This window comes from Topomyia yanbarensis, chromosome 2 (genome assembly GCF_030247195.1).
Source record: "Topomyia yanbarensis strain Yona2022 chromosome 2, ASM3024719v1, whole genome shotgun sequence".
Lineage (NCBI taxonomy): Eukaryota > Metazoa > Arthropoda > Insecta > Diptera > Culicidae > Topomyia > Topomyia yanbarensis.
Window position 1 is genome coordinate 168271480 of NC_080671.1, and position 18570 is coordinate 168290049.

Below are 18570 nucleotides of genomic sequence, written 5' to 3' on the forward strand. Positions count from 1 at the left end.
GATCGCGAAAAACTCAAGCGCTTGTATGTTCACGTGTTTGTCGCGTATGCCAGAACGTATGTGATTTCGCGTGTATAAATTCGATTTTGTAACTGCGTGGCCATATGCATATTCACGTGTGTTCTTGAATGATCGCGCGGACCGTGAGTTTGTTGCTTAGTTTTTAGTGTACGGTTCAGGTACTAGAAGATAATTCCCCCATAACACTAGAGTTCCCGGTCACGTTTCCATGGAATGTGTTGTCTAATGAATATGAGCCTCATTTTTTATTGGTCCAACTGAAGACATGAATCTAGACTGTTACGAACGAGGGCAGGGACATCCTAACGTGACCGACTCATGATCGCGCGAGCGGTGGGTTGTTGGCGAGATCGCGAGTATGTGTGGATGATTACAATTGCATGTTCGCGTTTGTGACCCGGTTTGTGTTATCGCGAGGGCTAGCGGCGTTTGTACGTTTTGAATGAGATATTATGAGTGTATATGAGAAAATATGCAATTGATTGTGTTAGTGCGTGTTATAATGAATCTAAATTAAGATATAGTGATAAAAGGAAAAATAACATGCCGAATTTAAAGAAAAAAAAATTAAGACGTTAAGTAGAAGCGCATAAATTGATTGGTTTTTTGGTTTACATGAATAGTGGAAAAGCAAACTAATAGACGTAAAACAAAAACAAACAAATAAAGTAGAAGAAAAGAACGCATTCTAAGTTGCTTATATTTGGGAACATAGCCACTTTATTTGACGGTTTGGTTCGCGTGGATGATGGTTCTTCAAAATTACTAGGCACATTTTGAACATTTGACTTGATATGGTCCCAATACTTTGGATAGATTTTAAATTCAATACATTGTGCAATTGAATGATGTTTACTTCAGATTTGGGTTTAAATTGGTATGATCCGAGTACTTTGGCTAATTGCCTTAAGTTTTAATGCATTGTGCAAATTGAATGATATTTAATTTAGATTATATGTAACGAACCATCAACCATATGATACTGCATCGGTCTGGATCTAGTTGAATTGATTCCAAAAATAATTCAATCTGCCAGTCGTCAGGGTATCCCTTCGCTTCTATCCACCACCTGAAGCACGCGCCGTATTGCTATTAGATTCTAGGGACCAACAGAATCCAAGCTACAAATTCCTAAGCATAAAAATTTGGCCACGGAACGATCCTTCAGCGTAAGAGTTGCTGAAGGATCGTTCCGTAAAACTCGGCAAGGATAAACCCTCCAGTATAAAAATCGGAAGAAAATAAACAAATTGTTCGCAGGAACATCCGTATATCGTAATGTTTAAGACTAAAAGTCGGCAAACAAAAACTAAGAATCGGATATACTTTTTTCCAGTTTTTATACTGAAGATTTTTTTATTCGACTCTTACAAAGGAATATATACCCCAATATAAAGTTTTCATCAAATTCGGGCAACTTTCGAGGTTTTGTCCTACTTTTTAATGAAGGTGATCTCTGTGAAACGTGTCAATTGAACAGCATAATTCACTAAGTGTAAGAAAATATTCCTACCGAAAAAAAACAGAATAAAGTTGCTATACATATAATACTCACTCGTTATGAGGAATATCCTCGTCCGGATCTCCGGCTGCCAGTTGAATCGCTACCAGAAAGACAAACGCCATTATCCCAGTCAATAAACGACGCCTTGCACGACGTTTTCTCGGCAGATCCATCATTTTATATGTCTTATTGAAGGTTTACTTTTGCCACGATAGATATTCGATATTCTGTTTGCTGCGGGTATGAAGTTTTGTCTTCTAGCACCGACTTTTATGATTTATTTGTCATTTCGTTTTATAGGCGGTATGTGCCCCACGATTTCCCGTCCCAATTTACTGAACACCACCAACGACGAGCACAAAAAAAACTAGTTATCACTGGCCGCTGATCGAAAGGAGGGGGTAAAAATCACTACACGATGCGTCAACGTTTTCCCGCTCTTTATGTTGTATATCAATAAAATATTCAATTTAAATATAAATTACACCATCAGCACGGCGGAAACGAATCACACTGACATTTTTCACCTCCCTCGGTAGGCGCGTACGAGCACTGCTGCAACTGCTGAAAAACGCCGCTTTGCTCAGCAGGGGGTGGTATCCAATGGTTGGGCTGGCGCACGGGGAACCAGCAGCAATGGGTGGGGGTCCAGATGGCGAGAAGAGCTTTCCTGTGAACACCAACACCAGCGCAACTGGTAAATCACTGGTACGCACACCAGCACCCACGGACGCGCGTGTCGTGCCGAAAATTTTACACCGAAATTGCACACATTGCCAGAAGATGGTGAGTTTTTACTACCCTTTCTTGGAGAGATACGATTTTTCGATTTCCAAGGAGATTCGTCCTCCTGCTGTTCGATTTTAGTTTAATTAAGCAGGACACTTTTCACGTTTGTCTAATGCCACTTTTTGATTAGCTTTTTTGATATTCTTTTTTCTGAATAATTTATCTCATTTTACTACAATCCGCCCCTACATTCCTGGAGCACCTATGAAGGTTGTCCCGTGTAAAAACACGTACCAAAGCAACAACGGAGTAATGTTTCAGCCCCGAAAAGCTTGGACCACTGGTTAACCTAATAAGGACGGAGCTGAAGATCGTAGAATCACAAATCATTCGACTAACACCTCTCTAATATTCACTGTAAACCACTGCAAGGAGCCATATCTGGAGAGCATAAAACTGCTGAAAGCTAATATTTCATTCGCTGATCCAAAAGAAAAGTTTCAATTATAGGTAAATGGTGATCACAGGATATCCAGCGCTGCAATCTGAAACTCAATTTCCGACAAAATGCTTGAGCTTCCCTCAGGCGATAAATTTTCTCTATTCACACACGCACTAAAATTCGATTGTCCAGTAACTCTGGAACAGATCACGCTTCAAGGCCAAAACTGCATCTACTCGTTCACCTAGGATATCTCACTTCACAATTCATACATATCCTACTACGGAAATTTCTTTCACTTATTCCTACTACTCCCTTCGAGTATTTTTTTTCTTCTCTCGCACCCGAAAAAAATTGCGCTGATTTCCCCAAAAATTTCACTCTTCTCTGCAATCCAAGTCAAAATCTGCCCATGGTTTCAATACGTTGCTTCATCGAAAAACACTCAGCATCACTAAACATAACACAGCGCCAACAATTAAATAAACTATTATACGCTACTTTTTGCCAGCCTTTTTCCAGCAGAAAAGCACTTTCCTTCAAAGCGCGAATAAAATTTTCCACCTACAAAAGCTGTGCACTACGAACGCAGAGTATCCTATTATTTAACCTTCCCGTCTATCGTGGAGTGTCACACCAATGTGATACGAGAAAATTGAAATTACTACATGCACTCAACTACACTAGAGAAAGCCGCCGAGAGGGAGCATTTTTCCTCGAATCCTATCCGTTGCTGGTGAGAGAGGGTGTTGTACGATCTAGTGGAATTCTAATGGTCGGCGGGATACAAGGATGTTATAGCCCCCCGAATACGCGTCAACGAGAGAGAGAAAACCGCCAACGCGCATGACTCCAACCGCCCTTCCCGAATTTCGAAAGTGTATATATATTTTCGAACAGGGTTGTTTCCACTGACAGTTCCAAATGACAATTGGTGGACGGTTCTGAATACGTTGTCGGGTGCTTAATTACGAAAAACCCATCCTTTTTAGACGTATTTCGTAATTCGAGGCGCCTTAAGCTATCTTCTTCGAACTAGTAGAAAATTTGAAGAAACAGTTGTAATTTTTTTTCCAATTCTAATGATTTATGTTTAATCTATCTGACTGTATATTTACAGAGCCGTAGCAATTCGGTTTTGCACGGGGTGGGGCAAAATTGTTGTTTTTTTTTCTTGTTTATTTGACACGGTTCAAAGCGTTAGCATAACTGAGCCTGATTTTTACAATATAAAGAAATTAAAATAAACTCTCAACTATCCATAGGATCTTGTTGACGCAGCTTGCTGCTGCGTGTTGAGATCCTCTTCCTTGGTGGTGAAAATTTAGGTGCTTTGTCTGCCGCACCTTGAGGGTCATTCGGTCCGTCTTCTCTCGCGTTTTCGTTCATGTCCATGTCGTCATCGGTACTGCATTCATGATGCTCATGGTCGGATGTTCTTGTTTGTTTCTTGTACCTCCGGGTCGCTGCTGTAAATCCTTCTTCATCGGTGTTTGATTCTTTATTGGTACTGTTGGTTGTTGGTTTGGAGACATTTGCAGTAATCGTTGTTACTTCGATGTTGGTAATGGCAGTTGATTTAGTAGCACGGGACCCGATCGTTGTTGAGCTGGTGTTTGTTACTGCCCGGTCCGCAGTCGTTGGTTTACCAACCGGTTGTGGTTTAGCATGCGACAACTGTATACCGGCTTTGGTCGTCGCAGGGGGAATTTCCTTAGCAGCCTTTTAGCAAGGTTTTCCGTGGTGTAGCGGTTGATCGCAATGTTGGCACGTAGGAATCTACCCTGGGTATGTGACTAGTGTTCGTTGAGAATGTACAATACCTTTAGGGCATCTGCCTGAGATAAACAAGTAGGAGGGAATAGGTTTTTTCGGCCGCATTCTCACTACACGAACACCGTTGCCAAATCCTGGGAAGAAATTCCTCCAAGTATCTTCTATAACACCATTTTACCTCTCCGTATTTTGACATGAGTTTTTTGATAGCGGCGGAACTAGTACGTGGTGCCAGGTCATATAGCTTTTTTTCAATACTGTCATTATCAATATATGTTGAGATGTTGTATAAAGTGTCATTACATTCGACGGCGTGTTTCAAGTTGTTCTGCGAAGCGAATGATTCTGCTTGGCTAATGTTTTTGAACGTAATCAGTACCGCATGACGTAAATGATGGAATTGCACGCCGCTAATTTCTGCTATGTTGAGCTTCATGTTCACCTTCAACAATTGCTTCACTTCACGAATCGATGGTCTTACCGGACATTTCGAGAAGTCAACAGAAACACAGTTTATCCGCAACGGGACATACACTTCCTTGACATTATCACTCATTGTTTGTTCACGTTTCACACACTAGGTAGAAGGATTCAATTTTTGCTTTTGCAAATAGACAAACCGGCAGCGTACGGGTAAATTTGATCACTTGGCCTGCTATAGCAGTGGAGCGATTTTTAGGTTCTGAACTGAGCAAGATGAGAAACCGAACTGAAAATTTTTGTTGAATAAATTTAACGTATATTTAAAAGTTTTCATGCTACAACAACATTCAGTTCATTGAAGTGAACCGATTCTTCTGAACAGCTCTCCAGCTCATTTAGTTTTGGCAAACCTATACCATGCATCGATTCATGTTCTTCTCGCTCTTTCTGAACCGATGACCCGATCAGCTCCCCTTCCTTCATCGAGTTTTTTCTATCCACTCTTTCACGAACCGAAAATCCGAAGATAGAACGAAACGTTGAAGAAAGAGATCAAATCTGAAAGGACTCTGAGTATAATTACGAAGCACATAGCTTGCTTTGGATGTTTTCATGGGAAGCGAAAAGATTGAAATGGCTCAACTCGGGAGCGGATCGCCAATCTATTGCTCGGAACACATTTGCGGAAACAACTAGCTCAAAATCCGCAATGTGAAAAGCGAAAGCCATGTCTCGTTTTCTTATTCACGTTGACAGTTGCGTACACTGTCTGTTTTATATTTATTTTGATGGGCTGGTGAGCTGTGGTTCTTTTAAAAAGAACTGTAGCTCATCAGCTCATTTTTTTGAGTCGATTCATTGGAACAGCTCAGGAGCGGATCGCCCATCTCTTCATATGACTATTCCACGCTGGTCTAACCTTTATTCCTTCAACGTCTCGCTCGCTACAACATAAAGAGAAAAATTGACTCACTCTAAGTCGTTAATAAAAAGGGAAAAAGCATTGCCAGAAGACTTGATCGGCAGCTACTATGCGATCTTCAATATGGACGAAGCGGTTGCGCAGTATCGCGACACGGACCCATTGTCGCGCCTCAGGATCCCGAAACCAGTAAGTAAGTTGACCTGTGAACTTCAGGTCATGAATGATATCGTTCCTCCAATGAACTTGGGATTTGTGCAGAACTTGGAAGTATTCTGTGCTGCAGTGGCAATCATTAGATGTTTAGGATACCGACTTAGGGTGCTTACAGAGTGGCAGCGAGAAGCTGAGCTGGCGCTGGAACTGACATTAGAATGCGAGATGCGAGAAACCTGGTCGCAGCATATCAAATGGAGCCTGTCAGAGTAAAAGCAGGCAGTCGGCGCCGATCCGCTAAGCTTTCACTCTGACAGGCTCCATTTGATAAGCTGCAAGCAGGTTTCTCGCATCTCGCATTCTAATGTCAGCATCAGCACCAGCTCAGCTTCTCGCCGCCACTCTGTAAGCGGCCTTACACCTAGAGACGACATCACCGGGGAAGGCAAGTACCTCCATGGTAGGGGAGATTGGCGAACCGGATCGCGAGCAAACGTGCCGCTATTGGAAGGCTGACCGCGTACAGAGACGGCAAAATATCGATGAAATTATGTCGTCATGTGGCTGCGGTCATTGTACCTTAGACTGCCCAGAAAAATGATAAATTTTTGAAAACTCAATCGGCCCACCCCTGAGCCGATTCCTAGTCCCACCAGGAGTACTTGTACCAAATTTGAAGCAAATCGGACAAGTCTAACTACCGGACCAACGTGCCTGAAGTTTATATGGGATTTTTCAACAATTTACATGGAGAAAACTCACTAGCTCGTATTTTCGCCGCTAGGTGGCACTGTATACATTGTATTATCACTGTAAGTGAAAATAAGAAAGATATTTTAATTGTCTACAACTTAAAAAGTAGTAGTAAATCCGGCTATGTTAAAAGAAGTTATTAAACTTTTAACGAAGTGATGTCTGAGTCAGTTTTGCATGGGGCCTAGCAGTGTTGTGTATCAGTACTCGAGTCCCGCGAACTATATATTTTTGTGAAATAATGGTTAGATTTAGCTGAATAGTATGTTTACAAGAATTATAGTAAATAATACGAGTTATGTTTTGGTTAGAAAATTTTAGTTCCACCTGTGCGCGCATAGAGGGCGCCACTACTAACTTTTCATAGAAGAGAGATAGAGTATCGAGATGTTCAGAAGAAATACTGAAAAATGCCTGTTCTATAACTTTGTAGAAGACACCAAATTTCTATCTCTCTCCGTTGAAAAGTTAGTGTTGGCGCCCTCTATACGGTAACAGGTGGAACTAAAATTTTCTAATCAAAGCATGACTCGTATTATTTACTATAATTCTTCTGAACATACCATTGAGCTAAACCTAACGATTATTTCACAAAAATGTTTAGTTCGTGTGAATCGAGTACTGATACACAACCATGCACTATTAGGCCCCATGCAAAACTGACTCAGACATCACTTCGTTAAAAGTTTAATAACTTCAAAGTCGGATTTACCTGCAATCTTCGACTAAGTTGTAGACAATTCAATTATCCTTCTTATTTTCACTTACAGTGATAATACGATGCATATAGTGCCACCTAGCGGCGAAAATGCGTGCTGGTGGGTTTTCTCCATGTAAATTGTTGAAAATTCCCATGCAAACTTCAGGCCCGTTGGTCCGGTAGTTAGACTTGTCCGATTTGCTTCAAATTTGGTGCAAGTACTCCTAGTGGGACTAGGAATCGACTCAGAGATGGGCCGATAAGGGTCATTTTTTTCCTGTCACCCTATTGTACCTAATGAGCGTCGCGTGCTAGGAGCTCACCAGCTGACGGAAAAACTTCACTCATTGACTATGGCTTATATGATAAAATCAGCCCGATTTCAGCAAAGGTCTCCGTATGTCACTAGCTTTTGGGTCAGTACAACATCACGAAGAGCAACCGTGGCTAAGGGGCGAGGAGGAATGGGCAGGCGAAGAAATTGATGTTGGCTGTCTCCCTTGAAACCAATAACGTACATGAAGCTACGCGGTACCTTAGAAATTGGGCGGCACCTGAACCAGACGGTGTCCATTGCTTGTGGTACAAGAAGCTGACCGATGTTTGTTTCAATAAGGCCTAACTCGAACCGCGCCAATTGTCACCCGTGGTACCACAATTCTCCTCACCCAAGGACAGCAACACGTTCAACCCATCAATGTACAGACCAATTACTTGTCTAGCAAGTCTGCACAATATCATAAGCACCTTCATCTTTCCCTCAGAAGTGGAAAAGACGTGTTGCGGTCTAAAACGCTCCACATCTTGAAGGGGACATTCCAAGGCGATTCCTTTAACTCGCTCAGTAGGACACTCAATCGAAACGGGCATGGCTATCAGATAAAGTATGGAGAAAGGTACCGGAAGAGGTGACCCATACCTTCTACATGGACGATCTCAAGACCTATGCTGACTCGACGGAATGAGTGGGTGTGGTCCGAAAGTATTAGTGGCGACATCGGCATGGCGTTTTGCCTAGAGAAATGCCGATCTGTTCAGCTACTATCAGACAATTAGTCGACACTGGATGCTGCGAGATCGACGAAGTTGATATGATTCGGGACATGGTTCGTGGCATTTCGGATTCCGGCAACTTCGGGATCCGCCACATCGACATCAAGCTTAATCCGAGCAAAGTCGAACATCAAAATTACAACAAGTAGAAATCATATTTTGATAATAGCATCAAATTGAAATCTCATTTTGCTATCAGCTCTAGATTTTTTAAATATGACATCAAATTGATGATGATGATGATGGTCCCACCTCATACCCCCACAAAGGTGTGAGCTGAACGAGTTATCTAGAAGATAATTAATATTTTAAATCATGACAAGACCAGTTAACAAAAAAAACGGACTGGTTCAATTTACAGACATAGCCTTTCCTTCAAAAGAACGTAACCAGATATATTTCGAATATTCCATCAACAACCAGGGTCCATCAAGAAAATTTCCATTCCGGGAAGATACTTGATAGAATCGGGAATTGAACCCAATAGCTTCCATTTCTGATAATTCTCTGTAAGACTCCTCCCGCCTGACCAAGACATCGGTACTACCACCTGCTAAGGTGAGAAGTGACGAGCCTAGTGGCAGTGCAGAGTCTAATCGAGTTATATCATCCACATCAGGCCCCTTTATTGAAAGTTGCGTACCACTAACCCAAGGCAACCCAGGGATATTCCTTTCCGGGAATACCCTGGATTGATCAGGAATTGAACCCGATATCTTGTTTTATCAGAAGAAATCACCAAGCCCCCCACTCAACGAACCAACTCCGTTATTGCCGCTATGGCAGCAATAACCGAGATTAACTCTATTGTCGAGCAAAGCCAGCAAAGCAACTCCATCATCAAATCAGACCCTGATCACAACAAAAGTCTAAAAGCTTCAATTCAACCCGATGAGCTCTTAGTACTGGTCACCATGTTCGATTTCAAGTTAGTCTCTATCTGTTTATCGCGCGCGTGGCTCAGACTTCTGTAGACATCTCATTATTTTTAAAAACTATAATAAACAATTAACAAAAATCCATCATCATCATAGCGAATATAATAACTTAGTGTGACTAAATGCAAATAATAGAAGAGAAAAAAAAATACAATCTTCGTGGTATTACATAGTTATTCAAATAACTCCAAAATATGAAAATTCAACAAATCTGTCTACAAAGCAGATTTTACGTGTGAAATACATAGTGTTTTGAACTCCGCTAATGTTGCCGCACGTTTAATATGTCTAGGCATCGAATTGGAAAAACTTATTCTTTTGTACAACAAGGAGTTCTGTGATCTACTAAATAAAAAGTTAGGTGTTCTTGCATCAGACGCGTTTCTAGTGTTGTACCTATGCACATCACTTCCTCTTTCAATTCGATCACACAAATATCGAGGTAGCATTCCATTAATTATTTTAAAAATGAACACCATTGTTAAGTAATAAATTCTTTGCTTCACAGAGAGCCATTGTAATGCGCTTAGCATGAAACTAGAGGAAGTGTATCTGTTACATTTTAAAATTAATCGCATGATTCTATTTTGCAATCGCTGTAACCTCAATATTTGTGTTTGATTGGCAAGAAACAAAATGGACGGGCAGAAGTCAATATGTGGTGAAACAATAGATTTATATAATAAAATTTTACTACTAATTGTTAAATCATTTTTCAGACGACACAATATACCATACTTTTTAGCAATCTTTTTGATGACATTGTCGATGTGAGACTTAAAGGTTAACTTATCATCAATGATTATTCCAAGATATTTTAATTCACTAACGCGATCAATAGTCTCACCATTTATTTTAACGTTAACGTCAGGCCTAGTATTAGCCGAAGAGATAATCATATATTTAGTTTTAGCAACATTTAACTTTAATTGTTTAAATTTTAACCAACGAGCAAGGGAATGCAAATCTTCGTTCAAATGCGCCACGGCTTCATCTATATCCTTAGCTGCAATGAACAGAACAGTGTCGTCAGCAAACAAATTTAGGTCACAAAATCGTAAAACTCGCCTAATGTCATTTATATACATAATAAATAAAATAGGACCCAAGACACTACCTTGCGGCACTCCAAGAGGATTGTCGAGAGGACTAGATACAAAATCGTTAAAACTAGTTTTCTGAGTTCTATCACATAGATAGTTTTCAAACCACTTATGTGCTATCCCTCCGATACCAAATCGCTCTAAAGCTTTCAAAAGTAAAGGTCTCGAAATTGTCTCAAAAGCGCGTTTCAGATCCAAAAATACAGCAAATATAGTCTCTTTAACCTCGATTTTCTCTTTCCATTTTGCTAACACTAGATTCAAAGCGGTTTCGCAAGAGTGTCCCTCTCGGTATCCCGATTGCTCCGGAATTAGCAAATTATTATTATTCAAATAACTCATCAGCTGGCCCTTAACAACAAGTTCTAAAATTTTCTCTAATGTGTGCAACATGTTAATGGGGCGGTACTCTTCGGCTTTATCCGTCCCAGTAACTTTGGGAATAGGAATCACAAGTGACTCCTTCCAAACTGTCGGCACGTGCCCAGTTTGTAGCGATTCATTTACAAGATCCAGCAGATCGTGTCCGATGACATGAAAGCAATCCTGTATCACTTTTGCATTGACATTATCGATACCAGCCGATTTTCCCAAAGAAAAACAAATATCTTTCAATTGTTCAAAAGTGATTGGGTGAAATCCGTCAAGTCTACAGTTAGTATTAATCGGCTGTGTTATTTCCACAGGTTCACTGACCAGCTCAATACTTTGATTGATCAGTTGGACACTGTTAACGAAATAACTGTTCAATTTTTCAGCTATTATTTGTTCAGATTGTTCTTCTTTCCCGTTAAAAGTTATGGACTACGAGGAACTACGTTTAGGTTTAATTAAATTCTTTAGGATTTTCCATAACTCTTTGCTGTTGTTTTGATGTTGATCGATCTTCCTTTGAATATATTCACATTTGGTCTTCTTCAAGGCCCGTGAATAAATATTTCGCGCGTGTGTGTACCCATTCCAAAGACGTTCACTATTAGTTCTGCAAAATTTCTTGTACTTTTTATCCCTTTTACGTTTAAGACGCAAAAGATCTAAAGAGTACCAGCTGTTCGATTTATTTGAATTAACAAACTTTTGAGAAACTAAACTATTTGTACACTCTTTTAACACGTTAGTTAGAACAGCTGCCTTGTTATCCAAATTTCCATTCAATTCCGTAAAATCCATGCTTCTCGAAACCAGTTGAGACATAGCTTGTTTCGAATATCTTTTCCAGCACTTGATTTTAACTTTATCCTCTTCATGGTTAGGTTCATTCTCCAGTAAAATTGAAATTGTCTCATGGTCTGAAATTTTACAATCGGCCTCTACATACGAATGAACCCCATCAAAATTGGAATACACGTGATCTATCAATGTTCTACTGTGTCTGGAAATTCTTGTAAACTCACTAACCGTTTGCAATTTTGATCTCATTTTGCTGTCCTTGTTTCTTAGAAGAATTTTCTATGTCTATATTTCTTTGGTGATACATCAAAGTAAATACATCAGTTTGTCTTCACATCTCGCCTTGAGCAGAAGCTAAAAATCGTCCCGCACAAGTGAAACAGTCAATTCTACCTACAAGCCGATCGGTGCCTATCGCACAAGCAGTCCATATCATATCAGTGCACAAACAGTATTTTATTGTTTCCCCCGGCTGCGGAGTGAAATGAGTTTGCCAAATCAAACAAAAGTGACCATGCTACGGGATAACACGATTTCGATCAACTTTAATAAAACTCGTGTTAGACCCTCAGTTCAGGAAGTGGAGCAATTAGTTAAAGTTAAAGTGGAGCCTAATCTCGCTGAAGTTACGTACATTCAGCTACATCACGTTAAAAACTGTGTTTTGATCACGTTTATAAGTTTTGCACAGGCAGAAAACTTCATTGAAAAGAACAACATGCAACACGAGATCGAGTTCAATAACACCAGAATCAAGATCCCGGTGCATATGGAAAACGACATGATGGACGTGCGTATCCATGATTTGGCCCCGCGCACTAAGAAAGATTACATCAAACAAATCATGTCACAATATGGAGAAGTAGAATCTATTACGAATGACACCTGGAGAATTTTTTTCACCGGCATTCCCAACGGTGTTCGTATTGTGAGGATGCGAGTGACTAAACCAATACCTTCTTACATGACTATCGAATGCATATCTCCGAAGGATGGAGTGACCTATAAGCAGACATCGCTAATCACATATCCCGGACAGACACCAACATGCCAATTCTGTAACCGTACAGCCCACTACGGAAAAAACATGCGCCGAAGCAACTAGTCAAAAGTCGTCAACTACAGCCAACTCTAACAAGCAGCCACCGACACCTTTAGATAAACCAAAAACAACGATCCAATTAACCAATAATGCAGGTACAACGACCACGACGACCGCTCCCAAACCAACGACTAGCATCACAAATAAAGAAGAAAATATCGACGAGGACGAATTTACCACAACGACCCGTAAAAACAAGAAACAAATAAGAACCTCTGATCGTGAACAGCAAGAAAGCAGTACCGATGATGACATGGACGGGAACGAGAACGCGAGAGAAGGTAGACTGAATGACCCCCAAGCGGCTTCACCGCCAAGAAAACGGATCTCAACACGCAGCAGCAAGCTGCGTCGACAAGATCTGGCAGACCGACATTCTTAGAATTTATTTTTTAATTTTTACTACTTTTATTTTAATAGACCCACGGCTCAGTTGTGCTAACGCATTGAGCCGTTTCAAATAAAACTTTAGATTGAAAAAAAAATACACTAAATAAGCATCGATTCATCTTTCCTGGCAGGAATCGAAAGTGTTATTGTAATGTTAAAATCCAAATAATGTAATGTTTGTACATTAAGGCTGGGCTGGTTGATGGAACGATGACCTCGGAAAATGTCTGGCGCTGTATACGAATTTGGTCATCGGAAAATCAATTCAGCTAACACCTACCTAAATCTATGAACTAAGTTTTTGCATGAATATATTTAAGTACATGTAAACATATTTTTATGTAAATCATTACTAGCCTCTAGTGGGAAATAGGATAGATAACACACAGTGTTGCCAAAACTCTCAATATGGGATAAAACCTAGTATAAAGCTCTTTTACTACGCGATCTTTTGTTAAAATAACATTTTAATTCTTGGGAAATGGTTACTCCTGGGGAATGACTTTCTGGATATTTGTTCATTCTAGGTGTCGCATTTCTGGGTATGCGGATATTCCAGAAAATGGTTTTCATTAATTGAAACTTTCGAGGGAATGGTTTTCTAGAGTGTAAAGATAAAATACCCCACTTCAATAATTATAAACCTTTACTACTAGGATTAAAAACATTGATAAAGAAAAAATTAGATGATCTTGAGGAAGACTATTGCAGTTGAAAAACTGCAGATTGCTATCAAGTGTTATGACCGAACCGAACTAATGCTTAAACCGCTCTGGTTTCTGCTAAGGCTCGTTTTCGTAATCTGCAAATGCAATTTCAAGTTGTATCGTCATATTTTAGAAGCAAGGGTTATGTGTCAAACAAACAAAACATAATATATTATTTATTCTTGGTCTATTTTTATTCTTTACATAAGAATTTTCATTATTACAATACTTGAAACTATAAGTAAAATTTTGAAAAAGAAATGCATTAAAGATATAGCGAAGCAGCAAACACAATATCTCGCTTCAACAGTCGTATCGCTTCGGCAAACTTATTTTCCAAATCAGTATTGCCAATTGTTTTAGAAGCTTGTACCATCTGTCGCAACAGTTCCTCGAGTCGTCGCATGCATCGAATAATAGAACCCTCAAATATCTCCGTCATCTTGCAAAGCTGTAGAAACGAGCATCCTTTACACCACGCTAGGACTACGTCCATCAGGAAGGGTTTGAAGGATTCCACATATCGTTCCTCGTCTAGTTCGACCTTACACTCGTTTGATACCTTGGCTATCCTTCGCGCGAGATCCTGCATTTGACGTAATGGACCGGACAGTTCTTCTGTTGCAGCCGGAATCTCCGAACTTTTCTCATCGCAAACGAAACACGAGAGAAGGGAACACGCTTGAGCCGTTGTAAGGTTAGTGAAGGTACCGTTAAATATCATTTCCGTTAAAAGAAGTTCATCAGCACAGCTCAGTTCACATGCCACGCGCCCCTTAAACTCAATAACATCTGCTGCTGTACAATAGCCTAAACGACGAAGCACTCTTTTCCGATGCTTCAGTTCATCCATATGCAGCAGACTTTTCGCTTCGCGGAGAGCATTCTTTTCTTGTTTCAGCTGACGTTCTACCTCAAGTTTCTCCATATATTTTGTGTACAGCTTATCCAGATCAGGTGATTCATGCAAAGGATGGGAATACAATCGTTTTTCAAATTTATCGATCATATCTACAATAGTTTGAAAATCTTTCTCCTTAATGTGCATATCGTTAATTGGGTGCAGTAGCGGAGGTCCTTGAGGGAACCGCTTTTTAACCTCGTTTATTGTTTTAAGCACTGAACGACGATTATCAGCGGGACGGAGATCATTGGGATAATATACGCGAAGCGAACTGATTCTATAAACTAAGGTATGAAGAACCGGAACTACTTCTACCGAACCACGTTTATTATCGGGACAAGGCTTTGGAACGCCCTCCTTCTCAAAGCCATCGTCGACATGCAGCAACACATCGATGATAACTTTCATCTCCGATTTAAGTGGGTTGCTTTTAGCATCCCCAGTCTCTTTTTTGAAATTAACGATAATGCCCCACTCGAATTCGCCGGCATCGGATTGAATTTTGATCATTCTACCAGGTTGCAGAAAAGGTATTAAATATGTCGGCTTGGTAATGTATTCACGAAATTGCTTGCCAAGCGTGTCTAGTTGGTCCCTCACGTGGTGGTAAGAAATGATAGATTGTTCATCTTTAATATATACCTTTTCCAACTCTTTCTGCTTTTGTAGCACTTTTTTATAAATATCCGGTATTGATGATTGATTCTGAAACTGGAAGAACGACCGTTCCAGCATATATTCCGGATTTATTTCCTCCACCCGCAGCAGATTCAGCACCATATTGTACGACAAATGGAACGCTGAGTTGATGGGGTCCGGTTTTCCTTGAACGATTTCCTTTCCTACCGCCGGCGAGACTGCTTCGTCGATCATCAGTATTACGATACCCTTGTCATCTAAACCACGCCGACCGGCACGACCCGACATCTGAATGTACTCCCCAGATGTGACCCAACGGAAATCCTTACCGTCAAACTTCCGAGGCCCAGTGAATAAAACCGTCCGAGCTGGCATATTGAGCCCCATGGCGAAAGTTTCTGTGGCAAATAGTGCCTTGATTAATCCTTCTCCAAATAGAATTTCTATTGTTTCTTTCAAAATGGGAAGCAGTCCACCATGATGGATACCAATTCCTCGCCTAAGTAATGGAAGAACATTTTCAACCTAGAAGTAGAATAAATGATCACATGTCAATAATTTGAATATGAAAATAGACATTTCTTCAATCTTTTACAAATCATATCTTGCCAAAGTAGTGCTAGCGACAAATCTGAAACTCAATAAGAAAATAGTTTAAAATTTACCTGTGGCAACTGCCGATCTTCTTCGTTCAGCACATCCATCGCATTATTGAATACCTCATCGACCAGCTTTTTCTCCGTCGTCGAGTTGAAATCCAGCTTCGACATTTGCATCGCGAAAATCTCGCAATCCTTCTTACTGAAGGAAAAAATAATGACCGGCGCAAAATTCCTTTCCATAATCATTTTCACAATTTTGAAAATGTTCGTCTCGCCGGAATTGGTCGGCTTTAGTCCACCTTTTCTACCTTTCTGATCTCCTTTGGCAGCGTCTCCAGCATTCTGGAGTACAGCCATGGCCGTATTGAAATTGTCCTCTTTGAATTGGCCCTTTTCATCGACCACCAAATGAATTCCGTCACCCCCAACGGGGAACAAATAATGCTGCAGGGGAGTTGGGCGATAATCGGTGTATACCACGTGGCATGGCTGTTTGTGAATGTGGCAAACCCATTCTGCAAATTGTCGAGCATTCGGAATGGTAGCTGACAGAAACACATAGTGCACATTATCCGGCAACAGAATAAGAGTTTCCTCCCACACTACTCCACGTTCCTTGTCACGCATGTAATGAATCTCATCGAAAACGACCCAACCGACTTCTCGCATGATCTCCGATCCGCGATACAACATGTTTCTTAAGATTTCCGTTGTCATGATGAGACAAGAAGCGGATGGGTTTATCGTCACGTCACCGGTAACCAATCCGACATCTTTAAACTCTTCGTGAAACTCGCGGTACTTTTGATTGGAAAGTGCCTTTATTGGTGTGGTATAAATGACACGTTGCTTCTCAGCCAGCGATTTGGCTATAGCATACTCAGCCACAACAGTTTTCCCAGCAGAAGTGTGTGCCGACACTAGCACTGATTGTTGATTCTCTATGCACAGGATTGCTTCTTTTTGAAAAGGATCCAGAACGAATGAATATTCTTTGGCTGGTTTGCCGGTTTGAGGAACTAACGGCCGATACTTATGATCTGGATATACGGCAACTTCGTGAGTGCATGCTTCTGGAGATTGGATAGTATGCACCTTGATGCGGGATTCGATATTGTCCAAGCTATAGCATTTGATGGTAAGAGCTGAGTTAGGTTTACTCGTAACTGAACATATGAAACAACTTACTTAATGTCATCCAAAATCGACTCCATTTTCGCACGTTTGCACGTTCCGTCATCTTCGACGTCGTCGTCTTCGTCATACTCCCGTTTGAAAGGTTCCCTAGAGTGGGACATAACAATCAGAAAAAAAAATTTAAGCGCATAAAATTGCCTTACTCCTTCACTAGATCCGAATCCTTTCCCTTATCATCATCGTCAATAACGATCGGAACGTTGCAACTTTCGTCCTTATCGTTATCCGCATCAAAAAGATTAAACAGATCATCTACATCAGCCATTGTTGTAACCACTAAACTTCAGCAAGTACTTATCTTTCAGCTTTTTAAACAAATTCGAGTGAAATAATTAAAAGAATCGAAAGAGCGTGCTGTTTACACTTATCTGGACAACGTGATGCTTGACGTTTCAAAGATGCTACACGCTAAAATAAATTCAAGAACAATAAAATGATTAATAAATCGACGAGGTGGGAACTCGATGGGAGCACGATAGTAAAATAGAAATGGCGAACAAATATTAGAGGTTTGAATTGGGTCATTAAGCAATATACAGTTTTCGATTCCATTCGATAAATTCTAGGTCCAATATAATACAACATTATTTCAAAAAAAAAATTCGTTATGATACGTAAAAACGATGTTTTTGTTTTTTTTAAACTTATATAAACTTGGCAACCATACATAGGAAAACTGCGGTTGTTTACATCTGGCCCATCAAGACAACACCCAAAATGAAAAAAAAACTATATTCATTGTATGGTGTTTATGTCAAATAAAAACAACCCTGCGGGAAAACCGGGAAAACATGTGTTCATTTTTTTTCTAACATCATTTGTCGTGAAATTCGAAATGCCAAATCCTTCTGATAGTGTCAAATCCAGACTGTCAACATATTTCTTTATTTTAAATTTAAATTTTATTTTCACGTTCCTGTGTTGGAAAAATACATTGTTGCAATCACGAAAATCAGCTTTATCGATGTATGTAATAAAAGAGTTTTTTTTCTCATTTAATGACCCAATTGGGTCATTAAATGAAGAATAAAATTCTCCTTTTATTACATAATCCGATGGTGCTCTTCTTTCTAAATATAGCATCACGTCCCAATCACCAAATTTTCTTGCAGAGGCCGCTCTGTTAGATTTCTGTCAGTCTTGGTTTGGCAGCCCTGTCAGATTTCTGCGCGTATCCTGCCGGGTTAGTTGAGCTATTGACTAATCTATGTGGAGTTGTGTTAGTGCGAGATTGAGGTTAAATCGGGTAGTTTTTTGCCAAATGAGGTTAAATCAGATGGTGAATTGAAAACATAGCGTTATATGTATGTTGTCTATACACATTGCAACTGTGTTGGTG

General features: G+C 40.2%; 2 protein-coding genes across 5 annotated transcripts in view; both read right to left on the reverse strand.

The window, feature by feature from the left end:
- LOC131682057 (voltage-dependent calcium channel subunit alpha-2/delta-4) overlaps positions 1-3324 on the reverse strand; it is a 189378-nt gene extending 186054 nt beyond the window's left edge. For all 4 annotated transcript variants that reach the window (XM_058963232.1, XM_058963231.1, XM_058963230.1 and 1 more), the window contains exon 1: positions 1577-3324. In XM_058963232.1, the coding sequence (XP_058819215.1) occupies positions 1577-1701 (125 nt within the window). In that variant the 5' untranslated portion in view covers positions 1702-3324. The remainder of the gene's footprint in view (positions 1-1576) is intronic.
- Positions 3325-14061: 10737 nt separating this feature from the next.
- LOC131682060 (exosome RNA helicase MTR4) lies at positions 14062-17637 on the reverse strand. Its single transcript, XM_058963235.1, has 4 exons — positions 17375-17637; positions 17223-17318; positions 16098-17157; positions 14062-15957 (listed from the first exon to the last, which is right to left on the reverse strand). The coding sequence occupies exons 1-4, from the start codon at positions 17494-17496 to the stop codon at positions 14155-14157; spliced, it is 3081 nt and encodes a 1026-aa protein (XP_058819218.1). The 5' UTR covers positions 17497-17637; the 3' UTR covers positions 14062-14154.
- Positions 17638-18570: the final 933 nt, after the last annotated feature.

Coding starts and splice junctions, on each gene's coding strand:
- LOC131682060 (XM_058963235.1), bottom strand. CDS start 17,496: ATGGCTGATGTAGATGATCTGTTTAATCTTTTTGATGCGGATAACGAT. Junction 17,319..17,374: donor GATTCGGATCTAGTGAAGGA/GTAAGGCAATTT, acceptor GTCCCACTCTAG/GGAACCTTTCAAACGGGAGT. Junction 17,158..17,222: donor TCGATTTTGGATGACATTAA/GTAAGTTGTTTC, acceptor CAAATGCTATAG/CTTGGACAATATCGAATCCC.